Source organism: Neovison vison, chromosome 1 (assembly GCF_020171115.1).
Source record: "Neovison vison isolate M4711 chromosome 1, ASM_NN_V1, whole genome shotgun sequence".
NCBI classification, from domain to species: Eukaryota; Metazoa; Chordata; class Mammalia; order Carnivora; family Mustelidae; genus Neogale; species Neogale vison.
In genome coordinates, this window is record NC_058091.1 from 83,745,354 (window position 1) to 83,760,604 (window position 15,251).

The window sequence follows — 15,251 nt, forward strand, 5'->3', positions numbered from 1 at the left end:
CTTATTTTGTACAGTTGTTTTGGGGGAGGAGGGATGAAGTCTACATTGCCTTCAGAGGCTGAGTACTCGGTCTGTGAGTAACACCCCTGACCCCCGGCTGAGGACTCAGGACCCAGAGAACACAGAAGATTGTGTGATTCAAGCTGGGTGTCTCATGGGTGAGAAAGATGGCTGGAAGTGGGGGACATGAGGCTAGGGTTTTAAGGATGGGGGGACACGAACTGGTGGAGATGAAGGAGGGGTGAAATCAGGATGGGGAATCGGCTGCTCAGAGCTCCGCGGTGACAAGGATCCAGAGGACAGCTCTGACAGGAGCCTGACAAGCTAGGAGGGAGCATCGGGTGTGTGCTTCACAAGGGAGGGAAGACAGGCCCTGGCAACTGTTGATGGCTGAGGAGGTGAGATGAGAGCTAATGGGCCATCAGGAATCTCCCAGCAGCGCAATGGCAAGATGCAAATGGTGTCGGGCGATAATTATGATAGGGATGTGCAGGACCACGGCAGAGACATGTGGGAGCTATCACAGAAGACCCAGGAAGGCCCCAGCATGGGTGGGGGTGGGGGGACTGTGGTCCACCTCACCAGCCCTCACTCCCACTCACCCTCAAATCCTCTCAATCCCTCCCTTTCTCACACATCAGCCGAGTACCTCTGGCTTGGTTTACAACCCCTCCCCCCAACACACACACACACACACACACACACACACAGCTGTGCCACAACTTTGGAAAAGAGGGTTGGGAGGCTGTGAGGTTGAGTGGAGGGTCTGACCAGAGAGGGACCTGGGCAAAAAATGAGGTGGGCGATTTGGAATAAGCATACAGCCAGGACTAGGGAAATGCTGTTGGTCACCTGAGGCGGGAGGAATGGCATCTCCAGGGGAACGTCAAGGGGGCTATGCCTGGGCCACAGTACCCCTCACAGCCCCAGCCAGGTAGTAACCATAGGCCAGCCCGAGGCCATGACTGAACTAGAGAAAAATCCCCCTTCTCCACCAGTACCCACTTACTGCTTGGGGCAGCCTTCTCCTCAGACAGGAGAAACAGGGGAAGATACCCCCAAAGTCTGTAACATAACTGAGGATTTGGGGGTGGTGGCCCACAAAAACACACCTCTCCTCCCCTACTGGACTCTCAAATTCCACACTCAGTGTTGTACTCCTTTCGCTTAAGATTTTGTACCTAAGTTGTTGTTGTTTTTTAATGATGCCCCTTGAAGTTATTATCAGTCATCCACAGCTCAGTATGAATGAATCAATCTGATCCCTTTCCACGAGTCAGTTTTGCTGTTGGAGGTGAAGAAAAGCTTTAAATCTTGGGGTCTAGGACACTGGGTGGGCGGGGAGGAGAGGAGGGTGTTGGGGCAAACGAGCAGGGAGAAGAGAGGAGAGAAGGGCACAAAAGGCAGAGAGGCTGGTTATGCCTGGGAAGGATGGGGCAAATCACTCACTTCTCCATTTGGGGAGGAGTTGATCAGAAATAGCCTGGGATAGCCTTTCACTACCTCCTTCTCCTTCCTCTGGCGTCTGGACCCTTGTTCCTGTGTCTGCATTTCTCCTCTTCGCAGCCGCCTGGAGTCCAAACTTTCCGCGATACGACCCCAAGCCTGCCTTCCCATTCCGCCCTCACCACCCATCGCTGGGCAGGGGCTCCCTCTGGACAGGCAAGGGGGGGTCCTGGAGGCAAGGACACTCTGAAAGGGGGCGCGCGAGGGTAGAGGGTCGGCGCGGCGGGGGCCGCGGGGCTCCGGGTCCAGGGGCGGGGCAGGGGGACCCGGCCAGCGGGCGGCTCACCTGCAGGACACGGTGATTTCCACCTTGGTGGCCGGGATGCTGCCCGCCAAGGAGTCGAACTCGCTCAGCGACGCCATGTCCTCGGGCTGCTCCATCGCCCACCGCGCCCCCCACCCCCAATTAGTCAATCCCTGCGCGATTCACGCCTCCTCCAAAGCGACTGAAACCCTGGGCTCTCCCCCAACTCCGGAGCCGGCGCTGGGCGGCAAAGGGAGGAGAGAGGAGCGCGAAGAGGGGGCGTGGGAAGTGAGAGAGGGAAGGGGGGGGCGGAGGGAGCGGGGGCCGCGGATAGAGGAGGGGGTGCGGGTGACGCGACGAGGAGGCTGGGGGGCCGGCAGAGAGGGGCCAGGTGCCCAGGGAGCTGGGGCGCAGCGGAGAGAGGCGGAGGGGCGCGGGGAGAGGGCACCGGGAGGGACGCGCGGAGTCGTGGGGAAGGGTATGGGGAGAGGGGCGTGCAGCTTCGGGTGGAGACCGAAGGCGTGAGGGAGAGGGAAGAGGGAAGAGGGGCGTGGGGTCCGGATCCGGCGCGGGCGGCGGGGGTGGCCGGACGCAGACAGCGCGGAGCCCGGAGCGCCGAGGCTGCGCCGCCTCTCCCTGGAGCTCGGCGCGGGCGGCAGCGGGGCCGGGGACCCGGTGCGAGCGCCACCTCCTCGGCACGGGCTCGGTCTCGGGCTCGGTCTCGGGCTTCAGGGCGCCCGGGCTGCGGGAAAATCAAATCTGCCCGAAGCCGCCGCCTCCCGCCAGCTGGGGCGGGCTGCGTGCCGGGTCCGCGAGCGCCGGAGGGGGCGCCCGCAGGGGCCGGGGCGGGGCCGCGGGCGGGGTCTGCGCACGGGTGTGAGTGTGTGTGTGTGAGCGTGAGTCTCTGTGCGTGTGTGTGCGCGTGTGTGCGCGCGTGGCGGGCGTGGGGATAAAGCTCCAGATGCTGGGAGTCTGGGGGGTGGTGACACCGAGACTGTCCGGGCGGTGAGCGGCTCCCTCTGCGCCCACCCCCATCAGCTCAGGGGTTTCCGACTGGAAGAGAGAGGGGGGTTTTGAGAACCAGGGGGTGTCTGTTTGAGAAGGGTCGGTGCGGGGCTAAGTGGGAGCGATGTGCGCAAAAGAGACATCACCCCCCAAGAGGTTTGGGGGTGCTCTTTGCTGAGGGTGCGCCCAACGGGGGGTGGGGGTGGCAGGTGTCAGCCTATAAACAGAATCACATCTCTTCCGGAGGGGTGTGGGGACCACCCCAATGGCCCGAGGGGACTCCTCAGTTTCCCGGGGAGGGCCGTTAGGCCTAGGCAGGGTCTGTGCACGGGCTCTCCGCATCCTCTGGCTCCCGCGGGGCCTGGCCACCCGGAGCCAGCCACATAAGCCACACGTCAGCTCCCTCCCCATCCCCGGCCAGTCGTGACCACACAGCTGAGCCAGCCCCTGGGGTCTAGAAGCTTCCTCCACCAGACTGAAAGGTGGCCGGATTAACCTGGGCTCCTATCCAACCAGCACCGAGTAGGCGCCTGCTGTGTGCCGGGCTCTGATCCCTCCCCTGGGAGCGAGGGGACAGTAGAGGCACCTCTCGGGTACCCCCAACTCCCAACCAAGTCAGTCCTTCATGGCTTCTAGGCGGGGCAGGCCCCACTCTGCCTCAGCAAGGCCCTTCCAGACCCGGAGGTCGACGCGCTGTGGCTTCTCTCCGGGGGCTGCACGCATAAACTCGTCTCCAGAAAATCCCTCGCAGCCCCTCCTCAGTCCCCGTGCAAGATTTGCTGAGCCCACAGCCTGACACCGGCGGGAGGAGGGGACCACTCCCCCCACCCCCCGCCCACCCTCCCCGGGCTGCGGAGAGCCTGAGGCTGGACCCGGAAAAGCCACGCCCTCTGGTCCATGCCTTCAGCCCCTGGCTGAAGTCAATTCTCAGAACAGGAGAAACAGCCAGGGTGTCAAAGATGAATATAAAAGCATATTCCTTGGCCTAGGTTAAGTGTTTCCCGTTTACCCACGGCTTGGGTCGAACTGGACTCCTTCTGCCACCGGGGACTGACACCAAGGGGGCAGAGGGGCAGCCCCAGTCCGAAGGCCCCACTCTGGATTTGAGCCTGTGGCCCTATCACCCTCCCACCCCGCACATACCTCTCCTAGACGATTTTCCAGACATACTTGTGGAATATGTTATCTGTTCATTCCAGCTGTACTTACTGAAGACCTACTGTGTGCCCGGCCCACTGCCAGGGCCACTTGGGAAACTTCTTGGTAACCACCTTTCAATTTTCAAAGAGCCTACCCCTCTTAGAGTCCATGCTTAATTTTGCTTTTTTTTAAAAAAGATATTATTATTCCCATACCATACAATTCACCATTTTAAACTATACAGTTCAGTGGTTTTAGTATATCTTACAATGACCATATATGATTTTAAATTCTCAAAAAATAATTACAGGTGTGAGGCATTACTATCTGCATTTAATAAATAAGAAAGCTAGTGGCCAGGGAGGCTAAGGAACTTGCCCATGAACCTCCAGCTGGGAACTGGTAGAGTGAGAATTTGAACCCTGGTCATTGGAACCCAAGTTTGACTGCCTCTTGGGATGGGGCCAGATGATGGTCTTAAAAACCATCTACGAAATCAGGGACCTACTCCCAACCATAGGGAGCCACTAAAGGTTGTCCAGCAGGTGAGTAGTGAGACTGAAGTTCTATCATGTTACCTTGCAATGTGACAGCACCTGGGAGAGCAGCCCCAGGGCCTCTTTCTGGAAGGATTCTCTACTTGTCTGTTTCTCTCCATTCCCTCTCAGTCATTGCATTTCCACTTCTGGGTTTTGGCCAAACATTGTTTCAGGTACCTGTTCTGTGCCAGAGGCTGTCCTAGGCTCCAAGAATATAGAGGCAAGAAAGACTTTGTCCCTAAAGAGTCTGCAGGCTAGTAAGGATCCCAGAACTTGCAGACATTTAAGCTACAGTGCAGCATGAGGGATGTTGTTGAAGGAGCTATAAAGGCCCTGGGAATGGAAAAGAGTGGCCAACAGTTCTGCCTCAGGAGTAGGAACAGGGACGGTCAGGGGAAACTGCAAAAAGAGGTGGTCTGGGGATTCTCCGGGGGGCTCAGTCAGTTAAGCATCTGACTCTTTTTTGTTTTTTTTAAATTTTATTTGTTTATTTTACAGAGACACAGAGAGAGACCCAGAGAGAGAGGGAACACAAGCAGGGGTAGTAAAAGAGGGAGAAGCAGGCTTCTGACCCAGCAGGGAGCCTGATGTGGGGCTCGGTCCTAGGACCCTGAGATCATGATCTGAGCCAAAGGCAGATGCTTAATAACTGAGCCAGCCAGGCACCCCAGCATCTGACTCTTAATTTCAGCTTGGGTCATGATCTCAGGGTTGTGAAACTGAGCCCTGCGTCGGACTCTGTCCTGGCCGTGGAGCCTGCTTAAGATTCTTTCCCTCTCCCTCTGCACCCGTCCCTCTGTGAGCAAGAACTCTCTCTCTTAAATAAAGGTGATCTTGAGTAGGTCGTTGAAGGTGATGTCTGTTTGGTTCCCCCAGAAGCAAACCCTGAGAGAAAGATTGGAGTGTGAGTGGTGTATTTGGGAAAAGAAGGAAACACCCTGGGGGGAGAGTACAGAGGTGAGACTACAGGTAAGCAGGCAATACAGGTGGTTTACCAAGCCGGTTATCCCTGGGTGCCTAGGGCTCATCCCCACTGAGGAGCTCTGGCAGACTGGGTAGAACATGCCTCAAACTTAGTCCACCAGAGGGGTGACAGAGCAGGGGTGTGTATGCCCCAATTTTTTGGTCAGTCGTTGGCTCAGTGGCTGACAATTGCTGTTTTGTGGCAGCGTGGCTGGAGGACAGGGTGAGGGGGGAGGTGGTAGAACGCAAGGCCAGGGGTGAGGGGCCACGATGCAAGGCCTCCTCCAGTCGCAGGAGCTTTTCAGAAGGGGACACCGAAGGACGGCTGGTGTCTGGAAGACCTCCCCACCCAGCTACAGGGCCAACAGAATGAACCCCAGAACACAAAGCTTGCTGATCAGGCCCAAGGCCAAATGCTCACACTTCTTGCTCAGATGAATCGCTCATGGTTCAAAAGCAGCCAGAGGCATGCCATCAGATGGGTCACTTCTTTGAGGCATCAGCTAATGCCAAGTTGTTGAGGTCACCTGTGATGTTCAGGCAAGCTGGCCGCCAGGCCAGCAAGTGCTGCAGACGTGTTGTCTGGGCCCGGCAGCCAGATTAGAACTGACCATGGCCCTGCTCCGCCCACCCCACCCCCCCACCCCCCGGCCACATAACCAGTGCTCGTCCCTCTGATTAAGAACTATGAGCACGGAACGGGCCATGCCCAGAAGATCTGGAATAATCAGCATCAGCGCTTTGCCTTTGCCATCCAAGACTGCAAACACGCTCTCATCTGACCTAATCCACGGTGTTAATGACGGCAGAGCAATTTTGAGAGGCAACTTGCAGCATTGATAAGAAGAGGAAAAGCACCACGGGGTTTAGGAGGCAGAGAGCCTCAGAGAGGAGCCAGCTGCTGTCCACCCTTCTCAAGACACTTTGTGTGAATGCTGCCCTCAGATCTGCCCTGGGTCAGACTCGTGATGGTAGGAGGAAAGGGACACAGAAGAGCAGAAGAAGGGCTCTGTGTGGGACAGGGCAGTGAGTGCTGTCCATCCTGCAACTTAGAGCAAACTAGAAAGATGTGTTCTTTACTCTGGGTAAATGAAACACCGAGCTAAACAGGGCACATGGCTCATTGAGCAGAGTGTGGGCAGGCTTTGAGCCTCCACTTACTCCCTTGGCTGTGTGTCCTTGTGCAATGAATACCCCCCCCCCACTACTGTACATGGCAGCCCTGGGGAGAAGAGGAAAGATAGAGGGCATGACAGAAACCTGAAACCACCATGGCAGTAGGGAGGTGGGAGAGATGTAGTGTCTGATTCCATCCATTAATAGAAATGCTAGAAGGGGCTTGGTTGGAGACCATCGAGTTAAACCCCTTCTTTAACTAAGAAGCTTAGAGAGGGAGAACAATGGACTCAAGGTCACCTGAACTCTTCCCCTGACAAGAAATGCCACCAAAAACAGCAAGGTCAGACACCCACGAACAGCGAGGACCTGCCTGAGAAGTTGTGGGGAGAAGCCATGTTCTGTTGGGGCAGAGGAAGAAACCACAGCTCTCTACACCTCCAGCCCCCATTCTTCCCTGAGGGTAGCAGTCTTCCAGCCAGGCGCCCTACCATCCCAACCAGAACCCCACACTGTCCCTCCCTTCCCCTTTTCCCCAGATCATAGCACCAGCTAGCTGGGTCCAGCTGTCATCAGGGCAGAGAGAAGCCCCAGGGCACTTCTGCTGTCCACCCAGCAGCCTTTCTTGCCTTCGGATCTGCCCCTCCACCTCTCCCTGTCCTGGCATCTGTGGTGGCGCAGTGAGCACTAGCTTCCTCTCTCCCCTTTCCTGCTCTCTTCTTCCTTCCAGCCACTCAGGCTTTTCCAAGTCAGGGGAACCTACCACCCCACACAGCCTAGCTACTGGAATGTTCCCAGCAGCATGGGATCCACTTGACACCAGAGTCAGGTTCTGGCTTGGCTCTGCTGGAGATCCTTCCCTGGTTCCCATCTCACTCTTTGATAAGAGGACTTAACTGCTTATGGGCTCAGTCCCTTCCCCTCCCTGTGACCTCTTTGACTTCCTCTCATCTTTCTCTTCTCCTCACCATCTCAGCCACACCGACCTTCTTCTCATTGGCCCTGCAACTCCTATCTCAGGGCCTTTGAACCTGCTGTTCCCTCAGCCCAGTCCCTTGGGTCTCTGCCCAAATGCCCCCTCTGTATGGAACCTTTCCTGACCACACCACCCAACACAGCGCCTCATTACTCTCCTCCCCGATCCATTTTACTGTCCCTTATACCATTTTCCTTGTCTGTGTCCCACTAGGATGTACATTTTATGCAGGCAAGGACCTTGCCTTGCTCAGTGTTGCATTCCCACCCCTAAGACAGTGCCTGGCAAATCACAGGTGCTCAGCTTGTCAAATGACTCAATGAAAAAAATCCACCCCTTCCCTCTGAAACATCGGCTCATTCAGGAGGACCCTCGGCCTCCACCTACCAGTCCCAAACAGGGGGGCAGTCTTCCCCACCACACACATCTCATCTAGCCTTCTTCTGTCCAGCAGACACATATTAAGCATCTATAATGACTTCGGTCATTGAACTGTGTGACGACAGTCAGACCAAGAATCTCTGGGCCCCTTGGCTGGTACTACAGAGATGGGAAGGAATTTTTTATGCATTTGTTTTTTACGGAGAACCCGCCATAGAATAGGCATAGCCGGTAGAATTAAACATGTCACGCATTTAATCCTAACTCTGAGATGCCGTTGTCTCTCTTGGCAACTACTCCTCTGTGCAAAGCAGCTGTGCAAACTAGCCACACTAGTTCTTCACCAGGGATAGAGCGATGAGGGACAGCCCATCTCCTCAGAGAGTGTGTGGTGGAATTGGAGCACGTGCTTGGGATTAATGTTCTATAAACCTGTAGAATAAGGTCATTATCTGCTCCATTTTACAGATAAGGAAACTGAGGTCTGAAGTAGTTCAGTACCTTAACTTGCCCAAGATCACACAGGCAAGTGGTAACAGGAATAATCTGAATAATCATTCACAGCCCCAGGACTGTGTGGGTCCAAAGCCCTGTCTTTACCCAACGCCGTGCGGCATCCTTCCAGGCCTCGTTCAGGGCTTGACCAGGAGCTCCAGCCACTGCCAGCATGGCCCAGGCCCCTAGCCCCTCACCAGTCTATATCTGATCTGTGTTTGGGGCCTTGACCCACTTCTCACTTTGTCCAGCATAGACATCATAGTCTGTCACCCTCCCCCCAGTAGTTAAATCCAGTATTTAGCTCGGTATTGTTAGTGATGATATTAGAAAGCTCCGTGCTGCTGCCTTTGAAGATAACTCGACTTAGACTTTATAGGTCTGGAAACTGAGTCCTCAAGAGAAGAGATTGGCCCAAGGTTGTCCTACCAAAAGGCAGTAACTAGAAAGAAAAACTAACAGGAGCTCTGATTAGAATCAGTCTCGGGGGGCGCCTGGGTGGCTCAGTGGGTTAAAGCCTCTGCCTTTGGCTCAGGTCATGGTCCCAGGGTCCTGGGATGGAGCCCCACATCGGGCTCTCTGCTCAGCGGGGAGCCTGCCTCTCTGCCTACTTGTGATCTCTGTCAAATAAATAAATAAAATCTTGGGGGGGTGGCTCAGTGGATTAAGCCGCTGCCTTCGGCTCAGGTCATGATCTCAGGGTCCTGGGATCGAGTCCCACATCGGGCTCTCTGCTCGGCAGGGAGCCTGCTTCCCTTCCTCTCTCTCTCTGCCTGCCTCTCTGTCTACTTGTGATCTCTCTCTGTCAAATAAATAAATAAAAATCTTTTAAAAATAAATAAATAAATAAAATCTTAAAAAAAAAGAATCAGTCTCAAGAATCTTCTCTCACCTTGGCTCCTTCAGGAAGAGATGGGCCCCCTTGACTTTCTGTTGATTGGTAAACACAGATGTGCCATCTCTGGGCCTTCCAGAATAAAAGCCAAGGGGATTCCTCCCCATACCCACCATCGGACTTTTATGCCCAACCAGAACCAGCCACACCAGGCTACCCTTGGCCTTTCCTCCCGCCATTTCCTCTCTGCCATGCCCAAATCCTCCCCATCTTTCAGGTCCTAGTACTTTCGAGAAGTTGAAGTGGATTCTTCCAACCTGACAGAGTTTCTCCTTCCACAGAACTTCCAAAACTCTTTTCTTAGGTGGATTTTTTTTTTCTCCTCTCCCCACTAGCAAGGGGTGTGCCTTGCAAGCCTTGGGTCTTGGTCCTCCACAGCCTGGCTTTTCCCGGGTCTCAGCCTCCCTCTTTCTTTTCACTGGACTTAATTGCATTTGAATACATTACTGCCAGTCAGCCAGTCTGCTCCCCAGCCTCCTGGACCCTCTCTCTACTTGATCTAAGCCCATTTCCTCTTGTTTGAGCATCTTGGGAAATGGAGGGTGAGTCCTCGCATTTCTTCATGAACTTAAAAGCAAACTGTGTCCCTTCCTGAAGTCCCAACCTCTAACCAACATACTTGTCATGTTCCAGAGTGGCATGTTCATGCCCGGATGAGGGACAGAACAGCTGGATTTGTACCTGGGTGGCCTTGATGGATTCTATTCCCAGAAACCCCCCTACCCCACCGTTGTCCCCTGTCCCGGTTGCTGTGAGGGCCTGCCTCAGCCACGGCACCCTCTACCCCTCCCTACCTCAAGCTGATGGGCTCAGGGCTGCGGGATTGCCCCATCCCTCAGATGCTGTCACCACTGCTCCTTAGTGTCTCCCCTGGCTGCACCTGGAGTGGGGCAGCCTAAAAAGCCACTGAGAATGAAACACTTTTTTTAAGGCCTAAATTAATTTTCATGCCAAGCTGTCTGTGTTTGCCTGCCTGGCCGCTGAAGAAAACTGAAACGTACACGAGATGCCACGAGACTGGCTTTGTGTGGCAGCTCACGTCCCCACAGCCCTGCCCCTGGAGCTCGCCTGCTTGCATCTCCAGCTGTCTGCCGTGATTTGCCTGGGTTTTATTAACTCTGGGCCCTGCCCTGGAAGAGAAGCTCATCAGACACACTTCACATCTTGCTTCCCTCCAGCCCTGGCTAAGAAAAGTTGCCCTGATTACGGGAAGTATGTGTTCCCCAGTTCTCTGATAATTCTATCAGGAGCCAGGGTGAGGCTCAGGTGTCAGGCTCCCAGAGCTGCTGCTGATGGCCTCAGAGGCTGCGTGCATGCATGTCTGAGGGGCTGGAGGCAGACTGCCCGCTTCTCCATTCACGCTGTGACCTTGACCCCCCTCCATTACTTTTCTGCGTGGGAATAATACCCATACTACCATTCCCTCCAATAATTAGATGAGGGTGTGCTGAGAGCGACCAGGGAAGAAAAATACCATCATCAAATCATTAAAGTTTTGAGACCAGAGTGGGGGGCTAGTCCTCAGTCTACAGACAGAGGCTGGGCAAAGGAAGCTGCCATGGGTGCACAGTAACCTGGTTTGAAAACTAGTTTCCATGTTTTTTTTGAGGGGAAGAAGGAGGGAGCAAAGGTAGAAACTGAACCTATGGGAGGTTAAGGTAGGGCGGAGGGAGAGAGCGGACCCCCAGCTTGAAGCTCAGCCCTGCCGAGGCCCAGCCCACTGAGTGAGGCCTTCACCCGTGGAATGGATGCTTCTGTGAATGGGGCATTATGATGCCTTGTTCACAGGCCTTTGGAGAGCTTCAATGGAATAATATGTGGAAAGCATCTGGCACCTGGTATGTTCCCCAAACACAAGTTCCTTCCCGACTCTTGTTTTATCTTAAACAGCATCACAAGTGCTTTCAAAAAGGGAGGCGCAAAGAGAACATTTTCTCTGAGCTGAATGTTGCCGACAAGACAATCGTGAACCTCGGATTCCCTTTCCTTCAGGGGTTTCTCCTCTACAGTGAATGTGAAATAGCCATTTTCCCTGTCAGTGTAATGAGGAAGTAGAAATATTGCTTCTTCCTCTTCCCCCGCTGCTTCTGCTCTACAAGAGCTTCCTCACAGGTACACGTGGGCCAGCAGCTTTTAATGGAGCTGCGGCTAGATCCTCATGGAGAGGAAAGTGATTTCTGGGAGATTTGCTGAGTTGTGAGGCTAATACAGTTATGATCCAATAAATACACTGATTAGGGTCATTCTCTCCCTGCTTCCCTCCTGCTGTGCCTCCACAGGCCTGGTTCAGACTGCTGGGAAGGAGCTCTGAGATGGCTAAGCCTGGAGCTTCCCTCAGCCACCTCTGCCTGGGGACACCCTAGGATGCAACGGTCAGATTGGACAGGCCACCTGCAAAGCAAGAGATTCAGGTTCTAAGCCCTGCCCCACCACCAGATCATTCTTTTTGTGTATGCCATTGTCCTCCCCCATATGCTAAAAGTGGAAATAAGAGGGCTGCACTTGGGATCAGGAGTTCCCAAGCTCAAGTCCTAGCCCTGGCCTTTTACTAGCCATGCAACCCCAGACCAGATGTTATATTCATTCATTCACTCTGGACCATATGTTGTATTCATTCATTCAGTCCGTACAAGGCTTTGTGCTACTTACCTTCGGTCTCTGGGTTGCTCATCTGCAAATGGGCATACGAAGGCTGACCTTAAGAGACTGGAGTGGGGGATTAAGAGAAAAATACAAACAAGAAGCTTCCATGGAGCATGGAACAAGGGCAAAGAGAACTTTTCATGGTAAGCTTCCTTCTGTTGACTTTCTGATTCTATAAAAATATTTTCTATTGCTGGGTGTCAAATCGGGGCTCCAAGATTAGTTGCTGAAGGAATGAATTCAGTTGTAAAGCAGAATATTAAGCAGCTAAACAGAAAGTGCCCCTTTATACTGAGGCATGCTACAGAACCAGGCTCCACAGTTGCAAGGCCTCGGCCTATCCTGCCATCTAGACAGAAACAAGGGTTGGTCGGCATGTACTAAAGGACACACTTACTGCCAGGCTGACATCTCAGTTCCGGCCCCTTGCAGTCTGAATAGTTAGTTGCTGGTTTTCCCCATCCAGGGTTGGCAGGCCCCAGTTAGTAACATCCTGAGAGGCAATGGTAGGCCTCGCCTTCTGAAGCAGCTGCAAGGCTAAACTGTATTCACAGTGGCCCCTAGTGGCAGACTTCGAGAACAGCATGATAAGCGGAAATATTGGCAACTGAAGGAATCTTCTCAGAATGACCTAGATTCAGAAATTGAGGGCTAACGGGGCCTAGTTCTAATCTTCACTTGACAAATAAGGAAATCAAGTTCCAGAGGTAAAGTGCTCCACCAGAGGTCACACAAAAACTCACACGTGTCTGTCCACAAACTGCCTCAAACTGCGCATCTATGGTTTGGGATATAGTCAGGGATCATGAATCTTACCCATTTGGAAGAACAAGAGAAGATCCAATTTCTAAAACCAGACCAAGCCAACCTTAGAGTAAGACCATAACAAGTTTTCTTCTCCTGCATTTTGTTTCTCTCTTATTGGTAAAAGAATGTGACTGGAAAATCCCTATTCTGGTATTGACCTAGAGTAGTAACCTACTCTACAGGCAATGAGGCTCTGAGGCCTTGAAGCCAAAGAAGTAGACTCTGCCACTCAGACAGATGTGCTTTTCAATGTTTCCTCCTCTACACGTTGCAAGAATGTGGTGCCAGAAGGGGCCACAGGCACGGCTCAGATTGGCTCGAGGATCTGGGGGTAGGAATCATTTCCCTTATGTGGGGAAAGCTATTTTGACAAATTCTGGAGACACAAACCCAAAAATAAATCAAGCTGAGGACTTCCAGAGGGCTTAGTGGAAGAAAGGCTTTGCTGCCATACCAGCTAAAGCCTGGCTTTAGAGATGGGGTAAGGCTATTTCAGCAAATGGATCTTAATCTTTTCCTGACAGAGAACAGTTTTAAATTTGATTCATTCAGCAATAACTTAAAGAATTGCATAAGGTGCTGAAAGGGCTCCCGGTGGGGAACAAGACAAGGGCTTTGCTCTCAGAGGCTAGCCCGGTGGAAGGGAGAGCTATACAAGGTCAGGTTGCTGACGTTGGGATAAAGAGGCAGGAGAGGTGTATGGTGGCTTCAGGTACCACGGGCTGTTTTCTAAATGCTAGTGCTTGTTCTAGAGACCTGTTCTAGCTCATTTAAATCTTTACAATAACCCTGTGAGGTCAAGACCATAATCCTCATTTTATAGTTGAGGAAACTAAGGTACAGAGAACTTGGGAAATTTGTCCTTCACACTGCTGCCAAGTGGGATCTGAACCCCAGTCTGGTTCCAGAGCCCTTATCCTTCAATGTCATAATTGCTGATGACCTCTCCCCTGCACTTTCTGTGATATCTGTGACCTACACCACCGTACCCACCCTGGTGTCCACACAGGATCTCAATGCCACGCAGCCCGGTCTCATGTCCCGTGTACGAAGGTGGGAATAAACGGCAGAAGAGCAGGGGCACCTGGGTGGCTCAGTCGGTTAAATGTCTGGCTTCAGCTCAGGTCATGATCCCAGAGTCCAGGGATTGAGCCCCTTCCTTGTCAGGCTCCCTGCTCAGTGGGCAGTCTGCTGCTCCGTCTCCCTCTGCCCTTCCCCTGGTCATCATGCTCTCTGTCTCTCTCTCACTCTAAAATAAATAAATAAGATCTTAAAAAAAAAATTTAAAAGGCAGAAGGGCATTTTCTAAAAGCTTATTATCAGCCGCCAAAGTCAGAAGCAGTTAAAGCTCATCCTGTGCTTTGAATTTCTTCACTCTTCCAAGGCCACCACTAGTTGACAAGGCTGAAGGTCAGGTTATGGTGCTGACTGCCCCATGCTCTTAGGAAATCTTCCCTACCCCCAATGTCTTGTTGGACAAACATCACCTCTGGGATCTCACTACTCAAAGTGTGGTGTCTGGATCAGGAGCCACCATCTCTTGGGGGTTGGAGAGAAACGCAGAATCTTTGGCCAGATGTTGAATCCGATCTGCTTCCTAGTAGGCTCCCCCAGCGATTCCTGCGTGAGGTCAAGTACACCAAGAGTAATGTACTCAGGTCCTTCTTTTCCTTCTCAGAGAAATAACAGTACATTTCCACCACCCCCATGACCTGGATGAAAATGGACATTTTTAGGATTATGACTCTGGGAGATAAGTGGATGGGTATCTTATTCTTTTCTAGAGGTGGATCCAATTTTGTCTACCCAGTCGAGGCCAAAAGAAGTTTCTATTTCCCCAGAGTCTAGAACAGTACTGTGCCCAACACCACCACTGAAAAGTTACAAAAGTCATTTACATAGTTTGTTGTTGGTTTTTTTTTTGTTGTTGAAAGAAAAGTAAGAGAAGAATGGAAAGAGAGGCTGAACCTGGGAAAAGCTTGGGGAATAGAACTTTTTAGCCATTCCATACAGTCAATCATCATTTCCCAGATTTATGGACTGATAAATACGAACATTAAAGCTACAATCCTCTCTTCAGTCAAGGAGATCTCAATTTAAGGAAGGCACAGTACATACTGCCTCTGGTTCTACAACCACAGGAAGGTAGATTTCCTGCAAGTTCAAAGGATGCTTTAGGCCTCTTAGCACATCTGCCTGGCTCCTACACGGTTGCTTCTCCCTCCCTCAGAACCGCCAACTGCCATCACTTAGATTCTGTCTTTGGTATTGCCTTTTTATTTTTTAAATTAAAAAAAAAAAATATGTATCTGTGAGGGAAAGAGAAAGAGAAGAGCAAGAGCACACACGAGCAAGGGTGAGGGGCAGAGGGTCCCTGCTGAATGAGGAACCCAACATGGGGCTTGATCCCAGGACCCTGTGATCATGACCTGAGCTGAAGGCAGGAGCCTAACCAATTGGGCCACCCAGATGCCCCTAGCACTGCTTTTTTAAAGTCAGACCTGCTCTTGAATAGAAGTCCACTGGAGATGCACAAGCCCG

General features: G+C 52.6%; 1 protein-coding gene across 3 annotated transcripts in view; it reads right to left on the reverse strand.

The window, feature by feature from the left end:
* Positions 1-2,027, reverse strand: part of CPNE5 (copine 5) — an 88,462-nt gene extending 86,435 nt beyond the window's left edge. Inside the window, exon 1 of one of the 3 annotated variants that reach the window (XM_044250240.1) lies at positions 1,793-2,016. In XM_044250240.1, the coding sequence (XP_044106175.1) occupies positions 1,793-1,887 (95 nt within the window). In that variant the 5' untranslated portion in view covers positions 1,888-2,016. Of the gene's footprint in view, positions 1-1,792 lie in introns of all 3 variants that reach the window. The other 2 variants (XM_044250245.1, XM_044250248.1) reach the window with 2 other exon arrangements.
* Between the last annotated feature and the right edge of the window lie 13,224 nt (positions 2,028-15,251).